At 39.7% G+C, this 15986-nt stretch overlaps 1 protein-coding gene across 1 annotated transcript in view; it reads left to right on the plus strand.

Moving 5' to 3' along the window:
* LOC108796490 (inactive dipeptidyl peptidase 10-like) overlaps positions 1–6554 on the plus strand; it is a 37586-nt gene extending 31032 nt beyond the window's left edge. The window contains exons 12-15 of the mRNA XM_018567977.1: positions 169–216; positions 4396–4494; positions 5244–5310; positions 6356–6554. Of these exons, the coding sequence (XP_018423479.1) occupies positions 169–216; positions 4396–4494; positions 5244–5310; positions 6356–6554 (413 nt within the window). The remainder of the gene's footprint in view (positions 1–168; positions 217–4395; positions 4495–5243; positions 5311–6355) is intronic.
* Positions 6555–15986: the final 9432 nt, after the last annotated feature.

Genomic DNA, 15986 nt, shown 5'->3' on the forward strand with positions numbered 1-15986 from the left:
ATATATATGTCCAAGAAGAAATGCTTTTTTTAAATTTTGTTTTAAATTAAATGTGTACAAAGTACAAAATCTGTATTGTATATACTGTACTGTATATATCCTTTAAGTATAATTGCCAGTTTATTTAGCCTGGTAAATACCTCCCCTTCTGTATTTGATATTTTACAGGTCCAGGAATTCCTCACATTTCTGTACATCCAATTAACAATCCTAAGGGTGAGTGGTATTTTCTTTATATGATAAAATAATATGAACATATACATACAGAGAATAATCTATATAATGGCACAGTGGTTAGATAGCCATCTTTTCTTGAGAATACTTCCTGGCTGTCATGTTGATACTCCATGTTCAAGGCTTTCTTAACCAGTAACATTAACGAGTATAGAGAAATGGAAATCAGACACTTTCTGACGCTCAAGTACCAGGCCTGTGTCTTAGAAGTATTGACTCCAGACACAGCCAGGCAATTGGCATTCTCAGCAGGTGGCTAGCAATGACAGCACACTTATTTCTCCCATGACAGGTGTACTTTATCCTGATGCACTCCGGAACTGAGGTCTTGCATTCATATTTTAGTAGTATCCTTATGGAAAGCAGTTTTATGTCTGTATTTATGGTGTTCTCCTCTGGTGCTTCAGTTCACTATCTGAAACATACTAGTCAGTTAAGTGACCTCTGAATGAACTTACCCAAGAATATGTATGTGTCTTTGTGACTGTACAGACATGTGGCCTTAGCAGCAATCCAAAGTAAAGAAATAAGATGGAGCTTTTACTTGAACCTTCACCCTCTGTTACCAAGATCAATAACACGGTATTCTGTACCGGATTTAAAAAAAAGAATGTGTGTGAGATGGTGGCAATGCTGAATGAAAAAAAGGATAACAGAAACTCACTTTTCTCTGATGATGATGCATAACATACAGCACAAAAAGTATAAAGCCATAAAACATCAGTCCAAAATATAACAATATCCATATTATCGGTCCATCAATCCAAAATATAACAATATCCATAACATCGGTCCATCAATCCAAAATACAGTATAACAATAACCATAAATTCAGTCCATCAATCCAAAATATAACAATATCCCTAACATCGGTGCATCAATACAAAATATAACAATATCCATATCATCAGTCCATCAATGCAAAATATAACAATATCCATACCATCAGTCCATCAATCCATCAATCCAAAATATAACAATATCCATAACATCGGTCCGTCAATCTAAAATATAACAATATCCATATCATCAGTCCATCAATCCAAAATATAACAATATCCATAACATCGGTCCGTCAATCTAAAATATAACACTATCCATAACATCGGTCAATCAGTCCAATATATAACATTATCCATAACATCGGTCCATCAGTCCAATATATAGCATTATCCATAACATTGATCCATCAATCCAACATATAACACTATGCATAACATCAGTCCTAAATATAAGAATATCCATAACATCACTCCAACAGTCCAAAATATAACAACATCCATAACATCAATCCATCAGTCCCAAATATAACATCCATAACATCAGTCCAATAGTCTAAAATATAACAACATCCATAACATCGGTCCAACAGTCTAAAATATAACAACATCCATAACATCGGTCCATAAGTCCAAAGTATAACAATATCCAATCCCCCGGTCCTTCAGTCCCAAATATAACATCCATAACATCAGTCCAACAGTTTAAAATATAACAACATCCATAACATCAATCCATCAGTCCCAAATATAACATTCATAACATCGGTCCAATAGTCCAAAACATAACAGCATCCATAACATCGGTCCAACAGTCTAAAATATAACAACATCCATAACATCGGTGCATAAGCCAAAAGTATAACAATATCCATTACCCCGGTCCTTCAGTCCTAAATATAACATCCATAACATCAGTACAACAGTCTAAAATGTAACAACAGCCATAATATCAGCCCATAAGTCCAAAGTATAACAATATCTATAACATTGGTCCATAACTCCAAAGTATAACAATATCCACAACATCGGTCCATAAATCCAAAGTATAACAATATCCATAATATCCATTCATCAGTCCAAAATATAATATTGTACTATTATCTTCCATCTTCTATTGTGTATGCTGCCAGCACTTTTATATCTAATAATGGCTATTGAAGAGCTTCATGGACTGGAAAAGACTACTGTCTATCATTTCTGACTGCTGGCTTACAGATAAACTCAAATGGGTATTTGGCCATAATTTCAAGAACACTGAACATACTTCATAAAAAGGGACCTTGCAGTAACTTTACCAGTTTGCATGAATATGTTCCTGACATGTCAAAATAAACATTTATGTACATTTTCATCTTTTAAGCTGTCCTTGAGTTTCAGTACGGTGACTTTGCACAGGCTGAGATGATATCATCAGTCGGCTTTAGACAGGTTAAGCATTTCCTCAGTCTCCTTTCCTCTAGGGATTAGACTACAACATTGTAACTTTGGGAACAAGGGAAGAGGCTGCAGAAGGCGGCTGATCTTTGTCAGACATCACTGAGCTAAACAGGCAAGGTTAATTTTGGTAAATTATCACCCCATCCAACCCAAGCTTTCTCATTGACATTACAGATAATGAAAAATCTTCAGTTTTTGGAGTTTTCAGAAAAACAGCTAGTAATAATTTTTTAATATTTATGAAAGTTATGCTAAGTGAATAGGAACATGTTACAAATATAAAACAGGTGTTGGCCCAATTTGACTGCAAAAGTGGAAACAGGGGCGGACTGACAACACATGGGGCCCCCAGGCCATACATGATTTTGGGGCCCCCTTGTGATCAGCCTATATATATGCCCCACCTACCCACAAGCCCCACCCACTTATACATTCTTATGCTACAGAAATTATTTCTCCAAACTATTTTCAAAATATCAGGTCTTTTTACTAAAAGGTGAATAGCAAGAGTATTGGTAGGAGAATTTCAAAATCTAGATCAATATAGGTGATTTAGAATCTAAACTAAATGGCAGAATGTTTCTGGTTTGGCTATTTTGCTGTGGGTGATTTAAAGGAAACCTGTACATAGGCTGCCATTAATGAGCATTTGAAAATGCTATTTGTCTAGATGCTAGATGTGAAGGCTTCAGCACTTCACAGATCTGAAATAAGTATGCAGATTGGGAAGTCTGACTTTCTATGACTTTTCAGGCTACATGCTAGTTCCCTGAGGGTGACTATGAATGTATTGAGGCCAGGGATAGCTAGCACTTCTTTAGAAGCATGTCTATCTTCTTAGTCAGCCTTTCTCAACCAGGGTGCCATGGCACACAGTGGTGCCTACTGGCTTCCCCAGGGGTGCCTTATCATTTCCTGATGGTAGGACTCTTATGTGAAAGTAGAAGTTCCAATATAAAAGAGGGGCTCTGATATAAAGGGGGGCTATGAAAAGAGGGGTACTTTGATATAAAAGGAGGGAGCTTCTAATGTGAAGGAGGGCTACTGATGTGAAAGGAAGGATTCTAATGTGAATATATACACACACACACACACATATACACACACACACGTGTGTGCTCTAACTTTGATTTTATATAGTAATTCTCATCAAGAGTCTCAAGAAAACCAGAAAAGTGGGAAACATTCAAAATTCAAACTATTTGGAATGCTTGTGTGTAAAGTGAAGATCCCCCCAAAAATGTTATCTTAGTCAACATTGAGAACCTGTCTCCACCTTTTATGAACTATCAAAGCGTTCTGTAATCTGTATTCGTAAGGTTTCGTCCTTTATTCTAATTTGGATACCTTACAGGTACAGATTATAGCCTAAAAGCCTAAATTCTCTACTGCAATACTCTGGTTTGGTGAGTGGTTGTCACCTATAGGAGGTAAGAGAGGGGCATGTCTTCTCTCCACATACAACAGAAATTAGGGGAAGCTGCAACAGCATTTTCAAAGTCTTTTCCATTGAATAAATGTACAGTTAGGCTTTACTACATGCCTAGTATACAGCTCTTGGTTTGATTACAGTGATATTTGTATTGCCACCACAGGCTGACTTTAAACATTCCCATATACCCATGTATAGAACAAGATGCCAAACTTATTGGCTGGCTGCTAATTTTGGAGACATTTAAATGGGTGGTGTAGAAAACCTATTGTTCCTCTGATTCTCTACCTCAACCTAGTACCTCATAGGTCTTAGGTCTTAGTCTTTACCCAGTCTGGAGTGGATTACTTTGTATTATGTCCTTATAATTCCCCCCAGCAGAATAATCACAAAAATTGTATACATGATTACTATTCTATATTAAAGCCATATTGTATTGGGCTTATGTAAAAAAATGTTTACAATGTTACATAAGCCCAAGGCATGTTCAGAGAAATTTTAACCTTGCAGACTTCCTATTCATTGAGGACAACCAAGCCTTGAAAATGTATCTCAGCACAAAAGACATGCCAGAGACAATGTACAGAACTATTCAAATCGATGGTTATGGTAAGTTTGACTCTAATGTTAAGTATTACATATAATGAAAATATCAAAGATGAAGTGTGCAGATACATTTTACCTGTTAAATATGGTCAGTGCTCTTGGAAATCAGTCAGCCATCTTGCCTTTACTGGAATTTACAAGCTGGAACCAGTTACTTACTGCACCAACACCTTGTACATGTTTATTAAATCCCTCTGCAAGTATACTACCTCAGCAGAGATATCATTCACAGTAGTTTATGGTACATGCCCATGGCTGCTGACATAAGGCAATTTAAACCTTAAAGTGACACTGAACCAAGTGACACTAAACCACCAAAATGCCTTCAAGTACCCTAACTATTAACAAAAATGTACTTTATTTGTCTATCACCCTTCCTTCTGGAGGGTGGCTTCTTTTGTTGTACAAAAACTTAATTCTGTCAACAGAGACACTCAACACATGCTTTCCTTCTGAAGCATTTCGTTACTGCTTAACCGTAGAACAGTTCTATGCAGTTTGTATGCAGACAGCATGGGGAAGTGATGGAAGCCGGAGGTAGAGAGGCACAGGACCTCAGAGCTTTGTTGGTTATCTAATGTATTGGGAAAATGTAATTCTCAGTGTAAGGAACAGTTAGAGAATGTCAGAAATATTTAAATTCAAATAACACATTCATTTTGTGAATGTCACTCATATCAAGCCCAGAATGCAAAATAATTTAAACACAGTTTATATTCTCATTACTGAACAATATTTATTCTATTTGCCAGACCTATCCCTCCGTCTGACTCTTCCATCAGGCTACCAGGATTCTGAGTACCCCGTAGTTCTCTGGCTGTAAGTAAGCCTGTATTTCTAGATAATTTTTCCATTTCATATGGTATCAGTTTTAGGCAAAGATATGGATTCAGATTAATGTACACTATGCTTAACTTCCAGAAACCAATGCCACCAATGAGTTTCTGGAAGTTAGGCTTGGAATGATCTTTCTGATTTTTTATGCTTAAATAAGAGTCACACCTGTAGATTTAGACGGTGTGGCAGTGCGGAGCAATGGCACGGAGTATGCTGGTGACACAGACACCCAGGACCAGTGGCGTAACAACCGGGGGGGCAGCAGGGGCGCGGGCCCCGGGCGAAAAGTGAAGGGGGGGCTAAATACGGATTGTAGCTGGGATCTGGAATGCTGGAGATTTCTAAGTGTTCTGGGTGGGATAAAATCTCCAGTCCTGAGGTCAGGTGTTGCCTGTGGTCAGGTTAGAGCAGTCTCATTAAGAGGCCAGACCAGAGCTCAATGGGGGAGTTGGTGTGGTGTGGTGTGGTCTGCAGGCACAAGAGGGCGAAGCCAGGTGTGGTGTGTGCTGGAGGTACACAAGGAACAGCCTGGGAGGCTGGAAGGTTTGGAAAGTCTGAGAGAACCAGGCACACAAGGTGTGTGTGTGTTGGAATCAAAAGCTGCTGAAAGCTGCTAAATTGTACAGTGTATTTCCGAAGAGCTGCATGAAGTCTTCAAATAAGTAGTGGGATCTGGTGCTTTATAGCTTTTCTTCCCAGCTAAGTTGGTTCTTGTGGTAGATGCAAGTTTCCTTATAACACCCTTCATGCTACAGTTAGAGAAACTATCCTATTTTTCTGCATATTTCAACTAAATGGCAATTGAGACAGATGGGCAGGAAAACCAGGATGTTTACAATAACATTTTTCAGTAAAAGAGAGAAAAACATCTATTATTTAAAGAAAGAACTAACTGTACACAAAATTGAGAAAATGCTAGCAATGAAATAGGCACAGCTGTTGGATGGTTCTTTTTGTGCTATGAAGATACTGTATCATTTACTGAATGAGACATTCGAAAAATGAGCTATGTTTTATCACCATACAGGCCAGAAGCACCAGGCTCTCAGCAGGTCACAGAGATATTCTCTCTTGGGTGGGAATCAGTGCTTGTAAGTTGTTTCCAGATAATTGTAGTAAAGATTGATGGCCGGGGGTCTAAAAATCAAGGTCTGAATATGCTGCATGGAGCTGACCGAAAGCTGGGTTCGGCTGAGATTAAAGATCACCTGCCTCTGGTGCAGTAAGTGTACCTTTTCTATTTTTCATACCTGTTACAATGACCTAGTGTATGTTTTATCCAGAGCCAAAGAGTTTTTATATATGTTGTGCTCCATTTATGTGTGAATGACTCAGAATTCTGTATGCCTTTTTCAGACATTTGAAACAATTTCCATTTGTGGACAAAACACGCATAGGAGTATATGGAAAGGTAAGGACTTTTTTTAGAGCTTTCTGATTTAAGTTGCTGTACAGAAAACAGTTACTGTAGGCTAGTATTCAGATATGCCTAGAACAACTTATGCAGTGTCATCGCATGAACTGTGGTGTAAATGGGCCTCAAAGTGCTTTCTTTTACTTGCATCAGGGTCACATGGCATCTGAGGTCTGTGTAGGTTATTCATAGTAGATGTTTTAAGTAGCACTGAACCACCATGGAGATGCTGCCCCTTCACCCTGGGAGGCTCCCATCTGATCCCGTAGTATGGACCTAATGAGTGTATTGACAAACTGAACTCTGTTCTCCTTTATCAGTTTTAGATGAAACTCTTTTTTATGTTGCTTTATTCCTTTTTGAGAGAAGGCCTCCAATGCAGTTATAAACAGCAGCTTCTTGTTGTAAACCTTCTATCCCCATCAACACAGCCAACAAGTTGGACATGTGTACAGTCTGCATGCCAGCTGTGTGTTTCCCTGGAGAGAGAAGCACACTGCAATTGTGTGGACTGAACTCCCGTGAAAGTGGCCATAGTCTGATCCAAGGAAGCATAGTATTTCCAAACAACCTGTTTGGCTTCCACTAAAATGACATGACTGTTGAGAATCAGTAGTTTTGGGGGGAAATGATAGCCACATCCAGCTGATTTGATTAGCTTCCTCTGAACCGGGTAACAAGGGAAATAATATAGTCCTGTTAAGAATCTCTTTTTGCTGGTTTTCATTTACAAATATTTGAACATTTACACTAAAGACTGCCTATCTGGTTCTTTTCAGTTGCTGATGCATAAGAAATTATTTTATTGTAGGCAAACACTCTTTGTAGAGTCATAAAATCATGTTAGAATATTATTCATAGAGTCCTGGAAGGAAGGAGATATGCATCTTTTAAACTTAGCGAGAAAACAAGATTTTTAGGAGCTAGGTTGCTGTAGCTTATTGTAAATTCAGCTTTGGAGATCTGGAGGAGATGAAGTGTAGAATGAGGTTGCATATATTATATGTGGATTTACTTCATCACAAATTTGGGTTTAGATCATCAGTAGAATGTAGGAAAACTACTCTCCTGGGAAGAATAAAGGAAGCAGCTCAGAGCTGCATGGAGAGTTGCCTTGATTACCTGTGCAATATTCTACACTAGAGGAGTTACAATTTATAGTCCACTTCCAGAAAATAAAACTCCTATTTATCATACCAGATGAGAATCCATTATTAGCATCTGTCATACATATGTCAGCTGCTGATGAACTTCAGATAAATTTTTGAGATATTGCAAAGCATTTTTTAGATTATCCTACTTCTGGATGTACCTTTTATTCATGACTGCTATACAGTATGTGAATCCCTGACTTTAATGAAAGTTATGTTTCAGTGAGATGAAATTTACAAGACATGTAAATTTCATTTTGTTCCAAATGGAAATTAGAATGAATTTCGTAAAATTCAGAAATTCTGATGCATCCAAATTTAAGAATTCAAACGTATCCGAATTCAATCAAATCCGAATTTTCATTCTGATTGTTCTCCGAATTAAAACTGGTACAGACTAAGCTGACCAGTACAGACTAAAATGACCAGTACGGACTAAAATGACCAGTACGGACTAAAATGACCAGTATGGATTTAGATGACTAGTACATACTAAAATAAACAGTACAGACAAAGATGACCAGTGCAGAACTAAATTGATTTTTTTTAAAACCCACAAAAAATAATTCAGTTAATTTTAAATTAAAGAACCCCATCTGAAAAGATCCAAATAGATCCCAAACAAGAAATTTGTATCAATCCAAAATCCAAAACTCAAAAAAATAGAAATCCGAATCAATCCGAAATGAAACTAAACAAATTTTTGGTGGGGGTAACATGTCTAATGTTTACCCACTCTGCCTGCATTCAGTTGCCCTAATCAGTCACCGTAATAACTATGGGTACAAGCAGACACCCAAGACCAGTCATGCTTATAAGACTAGCGATTTGTTTTTTTTTATGCCATTACTACTATATGACATGGCACCTCCCATTGGGTATTAGGACAACTACTTGTACAATCTGAGCATAAGTGTTAATGGAGCAATTGTGTTTTTGGTAGTATGTTTTACTATCTGTATGGTTAAGATTGGCTGTTATAGTCAGTAAAAAAGAAGCAGTGAGCTCTTTGTGGGCTGGTCCTACTAGAGGTGTCTTTTGTGTGCACTTTATAAATTCCATCAAGGGCAGACACAACATTTGTGCAGACTGTGCAGCTGCACAAGGGCTCTCTGGAATTCAGGGGACCATATACATAAGATGTGGGTCAGGCAGGTGCTGGGACCCTCTTTTGTGATCACTTTGACCAGTTTATGACTCACTTCTAGGGCAGGTTAGAAACTGGAGGCATTTTTTCAAGATGTCCTAAATGTTGTCTCAGTTTTTAATAGACATGTAACCCCGCAAAAAATGTGTTTCTTTTCGGATTTAATTTTTTTAGTTTTTCAGATTTCGGATCCGAAATTCAATTCAGTTAATTATTCGGACATCACGTAAACATCTGATTGGCCAGAGCACTGTCACATGTCCAATTTAGTTTAATTATGAATAAAATTCAGACGGATCCAAATTTTTGTTGAATGAACGTTTGGATTTGTTCGATTTCAGAAATTCGGATGCATCCGAATGTCCGAATTTAACGGAATTCGTACGAACATGCATTCAGAATTAAAAAAAATTACATGTATAGTTTGTAATATCCAGGTGGTGTTGGGTAGTAAGCACCTACTTCTTTTCCTGCCTGACCTGCAATGAAACTTGCAGAATGCTCGCTGTTCCCTCATGCTGCCATTTAGGCTGGAAATAAAGTGATGTTTGCATTCTTCCCTTCCCATTATTTATTTATAAACAGTGTGTGTATTTGAAAGTAAATTAATGGGGGAGTGGGCTGGGCAAAACTTGTTCAAGGGTCCTTTGCTGACTATATCCATCTCGGAATTCCATATTCAGATACTTTTGCTACTTCTGAATATGGTATTCAGGTACCAAAAGTAATGGTATCCATATCCAGATACTTTTGGTACTTCTGAATATGGTATTCAGATACCAAAAGTAATGGTAATGGCATCGGTGCATCCTTAGTAACTGAGATTTCATATGCACTATTTCATATTTAGTGGACTAAAGAGAGATCAAAAAAACTCCATGGCAGTGTTGGTTATGTGTTTAGATGAAGCACTGAGATCTTGAGGAATGCTGAATTAAATTTTACATTGCTTAACAGGACATTACATGTATATATACAGGAACACAGCATAGTAGAGAAGAAAAACATATGTACAGATAGAACTTCCTGGTTACCACAGATATAAGCATGCATATAGAAAGCTAGCATAGACTAACATGGCACTACAGCGCCATCTAGTGCTCAAAAGATATAATTACAATCAGTACATATCAGCATAGGATGTTGTATTTCCAACAGGCAGCATACACATTGTTTAATCCCTCCCTCCTCCCATCAATCAGGATCGTAACTCACAAGTTTGGCAAAATCACCCGGCCTGCTGTTCCATAACTAGATAACTTCTCAGGTGGGCATTGTGATGCCATGGAGCTAGACAGGAAAGGGAAATTGTGGTTAGTATGAAATACAATTTTCCGGTTTTCCTGTAAGCTCCATGTCAGCACACACATGGGAAAAAACTAGCCACAACAGGGGGGGGGGGATGCTTGAGCTAATTTAGTCACACCCAGTAGCACAGAAAATAGCCTTATGGCCAAAGTCAACTGTAGTTAGGGTAGCTGGATCCACACAATAATGGGTCACAAACGTATGCAGAGAAGACCAAGTGGCTGCTTTACATACAGTCTCTAAGGATACTTGACTTCCTGCAGCCCAGGATGTTGAAATGCTCCTCATGGAATGAGCTGACACTCTTTCTGGAAATGGCAAGCCTTTGGCTTTGTAGGCCAATGCTATCACTTTCACTACCTGGGAACCTATGAGCCTACTGGACACCTTGGTACCTTTTTTGGCTCCTGCAGGGATGACAAAGCCAAAACTGCACTGCGATTCTGCAGAGTTCTAAACAGCCAGCACAAAACAAGAGAACAGGTGATTTAAATAGCTATCTGTGAAAAGGACCGGCCCCCAGAGGCTTCCTATTGCCGGGAATCTAATATTCGGGTTCAATGCGGCGGAAGTGACATACACTAGTTGGAATGCACAGCGTGCGTTCCATCTTTAGCCGTCGGATCTCCCCCACTGGCCGTGCATGTGCACTAGAACCACCACAGCGGAAGAGAGATATGGAACGTAGAGCTAGCATTGCAACTCCTGTCACCGAAGCCGTAGCAAACATGCGCCACCAACCAACAGCTCTTCAAGCCGTGGAAAAGATAAGCCTGGCATGCGGGACATGCATTTCAACTCCCAGCGCCCGGGGCCATGCCACAATACGTCCCCCAACTTCAGCCCGGTCCCACAGTGAAAATGCGCAAGTCGGCACTGCCCCGAATACTGTCAGCGGAGCTCCCACTGTGCCTCATATTAGATAGGTTTGCAGGAACTTCACCTAGGACAGGAGAAACAAGGTGGGTGCAAGGACTTTATCCCCGCCAGGTAAGCACACTGTCCATGTTCCTGAACTGTAGGAGGAAAACAGAGGAATGGCAGGCTGGGTGGTTTTGCGAAATTTATGAGTTACGATCCTGATTGGCGGGAGGAGGGAGGGATTAACCCATGTGTGTGCTGACATGGAGCTGACAGGAAAATATTTTTCACTGTTTATTATTTTTTAGTCCTCAGCATAATAAAGAAAATATATACAAAAACACTATACTTTTACTGCAGTGGGAGTGCTGGATGTACCTTTAAGAAAGCTGTTAGCGGGTTTCAGCATGCTTTTAGCTTCCATTGGAGCTGTAGCCTGTTAACATCTTGTGTGAATTTGCAACCAGAGTTAAAATTAACATCTGTATTAAACACTTCCAGACAGGTGCCGCAGGGTTATTTTAATACCGTAGGTTTTTTACAGTTACTTTTTGGACTATTTAATTTTGGTGACAAGGTTTTTAAATTTGAAAGCTGACTCAGTTCATCAGGGATAGGTTACTGTTGATAACTCAGTCACTGAAATATGTAAGTTTCAGCTTGAGCTACTGATTTCTGTAAACGGGGGCTTGACAGCAAAACTCTAGCATGAAAAATGTGAAAAGGAGCCTAAAGTGCTGCTTACTTGCCTGAGAAGAAGAATGGAAAATATTAATATAAAATGTTTCATAATTACCTGATTAAAAAAACACATTAAAAAAAATCTAGTCCTCAACATACTAAATAAAGGACAAATTTATGGTGAAAATCACAGTATATTTGAAGCTTTCCTAAGGCATTGTTGTATATAATGATTGACAGATTAGCATATACAGTATAAACTTAAGACTGTGTGAATCAGGGCTTGCAGCCTTCTGTTGAAATAATAAAACATTTGTCCAAAGCAACGCTTGTATTTTGTAAATAATAATTTTAGAGTGGTGAGACTATGCTGTTGTTAGATCAATATCTATTGATTGCTTTCTCCAGCTGAAGATAAAACAGATCTTTTTTTCTCAATTGGCCTTGTCTGGACTACTTAATTAAATTATTTACAGATTTATAGAGAGAAGATAAACAATCCTGTTCCTTTTGTCTTGGCATTATAACAAAATATTGGTTTGATCTGCACTACTTACAAGAAAAAGGGTAGCAACTGGAATTCGAGAGCAGGCAGTATGTGCAGAAGAGAAGTGCTGAGGGTATAATGGCAGGCAGTATGTGCAGAAGCAGAGTGTTGATGTTATGATGGCAGGTAGTATGTGCAGGCAGGGCCGGATTAAGAGCATCAGGGGCCTGGTGCTGAGGATTATCGTGGGACTTTTTATGGAAATGGTGACGGTCACTGGGGCCCTCTTCCTCCTGTCCGGGCTGTGATTTGTAGTCTCTCTACAGCTTGGAGTCATTTGTGGAGCGCCAGGGCCTGGTTGCAGCTATGACCCTGGTAGATCTGCCACTGACTCCAAGCTGTAGAGGGACTACAAATCTTAGCAATACATTATACGGCAATGCAGAATGGCACTGGCTTTGGAGGAATACAAATCCCATTAATACATTACACAGAAATACAGAATACCACCAACTATAGAGGACTACAAATCCCAGCAATAAATTATACAGCAATGCAGAATAATACCACTAACTTTAGAGGACTACATATCCCAGTAGTGCATTATAGATCAATGCAGAATAACACCAACTATAGAGGACTACAAATCCCATCAATACATTGTAAAGCACTGCAGACTAACACCATCAGCTATAGAGGACTACGAATCCCAGCAATACATTGTAAAGCACTGCAGAATAATACCATCAGCTATAGAGGACTACAAATCCCAGCAATACTTTATACAGCAATGCAGAATAATATGAAGCTACATACTCTGTGTTGCTTCGTGTTAGCAGCCTGATGTCTTCAGGGTCTCAGGAGAGCTGTACGGGGTTTAGGGGGGCTGTGCAGGCTCTCAGAAGGCTGTTCAGGCTCTAAGGCGATCAGTGCATGCTCTCAGATGGTCAGTGCAGGCTCTCAGGTGGTCAGTGTGGACTCCAGGTGGTTATTGTGGGCTTCAGGCAGTCAGTGTGGGCTCCAGGTGGTCAGTGTGGGCTCCAGGCGGTCAGTGTGGGCTCCAGGCGGTCAGTGCAGGCTCCAGGTGGTCAAAGCGGGCTCCAGGTGGTCAGTGCAGGCTCCAGGCAATCAGTTAAACTGGCAACTGAGGCCACAGCAGATGCAGCTCTCTGCTCAGGCATATCAGAGGGCCCTCTGATATGCCTGAATAGAGGGCCACAGCTATACAAAAACACAGAAAATCCCCAGCCTCAACCTGCCAGCTAGCCTGCAACCAAACAAATAGCCCTGACAACAGTATGCGTTAAAATCAGAGGTTTTAGTTGCACAAACTTTTGGCCAAACATATGTAGAAGCCACACCGCCGCGCCAAGGCACCTCTGCAAGGTGTGGTCCTAACTCTATGTATATGAGTCTCCAAGTGTGAGCATATTAATGCAGTCGATAAATTGCATGCTAGTTATAGATTCATGAAGGTACCATGTTTTTTCTAGAGGGCCACAGCTGCCTGGTCGCGGCCGTCCTGAAATGCCATCGAGTCAGGTCAGGTCGACCCGGCCACGATTTGATTTGCAGGGGCGAGTCAGGAGAGGAATGTGTAGTGTAGGATAGTGGGCATACTGTGTCCCCAGTGATGAGCAGGCCCAGAAGCATGTGCCAGTGCTTTAATTCACTCCAATTAAATCACATAAATATACTTTCACTTATGTAAGTACTATCCAAACTGACCCCACAGATGCTCACATTTTGGTCACCTCAGAATTCCTTTGCCTCCCCCACCGTTCCTCTCTTTCTTCTGTTTGTTTTTTTTTTTGTATTCTGCATTGGAGATCTCCTTATCAACAAAAACCTTTTAGAGGAGGAGGTGAAAAGTCACATAGCTCTCCTTCCCCTTTACATAAACTGTTTTTTCTGCTGGTAATTTAGTCTTTCAGATCTGTTTAGTTTGAAAAAGTGCCCCTGCAGTGCTGTTAGTCGGGATGCACAGTGAGGAGATGTAAACAGGAGTAGAGAGAGCAGCATGGAGGTTAACAGTCAGATCTCTTACCAGTGGATGGCCAAGGCGGCCACTGAGCAGCAAGAGTGTGTTCTTGAGCAGGAGTTACATCATCAGTGGCCATCAAATGGCCGAAGAGGACTTCCAAGAACCTGGAAGTGCCAGTGGCAGACATGACGGCGGGGGACAGCACTGAGGATCAAAAATGTATCCAACAGCACTAGACAAGGACACACTTTTAAGGTAAGTGTGCCCTAATGTGCACATAAGGGCAAAAACAAAAAATATTTAAAGGAGAACTATGAGGTGAGTGCTTTTCACTCACCTCATAGTTCTAAGCCGACCTGTGACAATGAGACTGTCACAGGTCGGCTCAGTAGATCGGGAGGTGAGGGAACACATACCGGGTGACAGGGGAGGGGAATCCAGCCCCTCCCCCTGTCACGGCAGAGAGCCGTGACAGGGGGAGGGGCTGGATTCCCCCCTCCCCGCTCCAATCCTCCAGCGCTGACTGAATTTACTTCCACTTTAAAGGTCCCATTCTGTGTTTTCTGGTGTGTTATAACATAATAACCCTCTGCACACTGGTTTACACCTTTACATATTACACATATTATACCATGACATGTTTAAGCTGGCCAGCTGTGTCAAAGTGATCCCTCTTTGGTCTGTCCTTACTTTTCTGTGCAAAATGCCAAATACTTACTTGCTCATAGTATACTTTAATGAGCATATATGGGTTGAATCACTAAAGGCAAATAGGCTGCTCACTTTTTTCACTTAGCCTAGTGAATTAGGTGAAGATTAGTGATGGGCCGAACACCTCTCTGTTCTGTTTGAATTCGAACTTTAGAACATGTGAAAAGTTTGAATTCGTACTCAAACCCAATGCAAGTCTATGGCTAGAAATTTGAAAATCAATTGACCCCATTTTGAAGGCTTATATGCAATTTGATGGCCATAGAGAGGGTATGGGGATTCGGGTACTGCCCTGGGGACATGAATCAATGAACATTTTTTTTTAAATACCATTTTTAAAGGAGCAGTGATTTTAACATCAATTAAATTGAAACAATAAAAATTAAAGATTCCTTTAAATATCGTGCCCGGGGGGTGGGGCCGATCTTGACCTTCACTAGAAAATTTGAGATTTGCATGCAGTATACTCAGGTCTCTGATTCCATTTGATTGTGTGTTTTTAACTGAGTGTAACTCCTGCTTATTCATGCTTATGAATTTTTCAAGATATGTTCAATGTGAGTCACATAAGCTTATAGCAGGATAACCTAAATGTTATTACCAGATCGACCCAAAATCATCTTATGTCTGTAGTACATTTTCAATATCCCCTTTATGCGGTGAGCTCTTTACACAGCAGTGTCCCCCTCCAATCTCTCATCCCTTTTGTGCTGCACTTTTTTGAATGGTACATTTATCAATTTGGTATTTTCTATATCATTTATGCATGTAATTATTTTGTTACAATAGTGTATTTTTATGAGTTAGTACAAAAATTAGCAATACATTATCTATGTTATGGAGTGTATCAATTTAAATCTTTGAATTTAAATGTTTAGATTTAAAATTTAAATCTTTACATTTTTAGAATTATT

Source organism: Nanorana parkeri, unplaced genomic scaffold (assembly GCF_000935625.1).
Source record: "Nanorana parkeri isolate BGI_ZX_2015 unplaced genomic scaffold, ASM93562v1 scaffold1125, whole genome shotgun sequence".
Classification (NCBI taxonomy): domain Eukaryota; kingdom Metazoa; phylum Chordata; class Amphibia; order Anura; family Dicroglossidae; genus Nanorana; species Nanorana parkeri.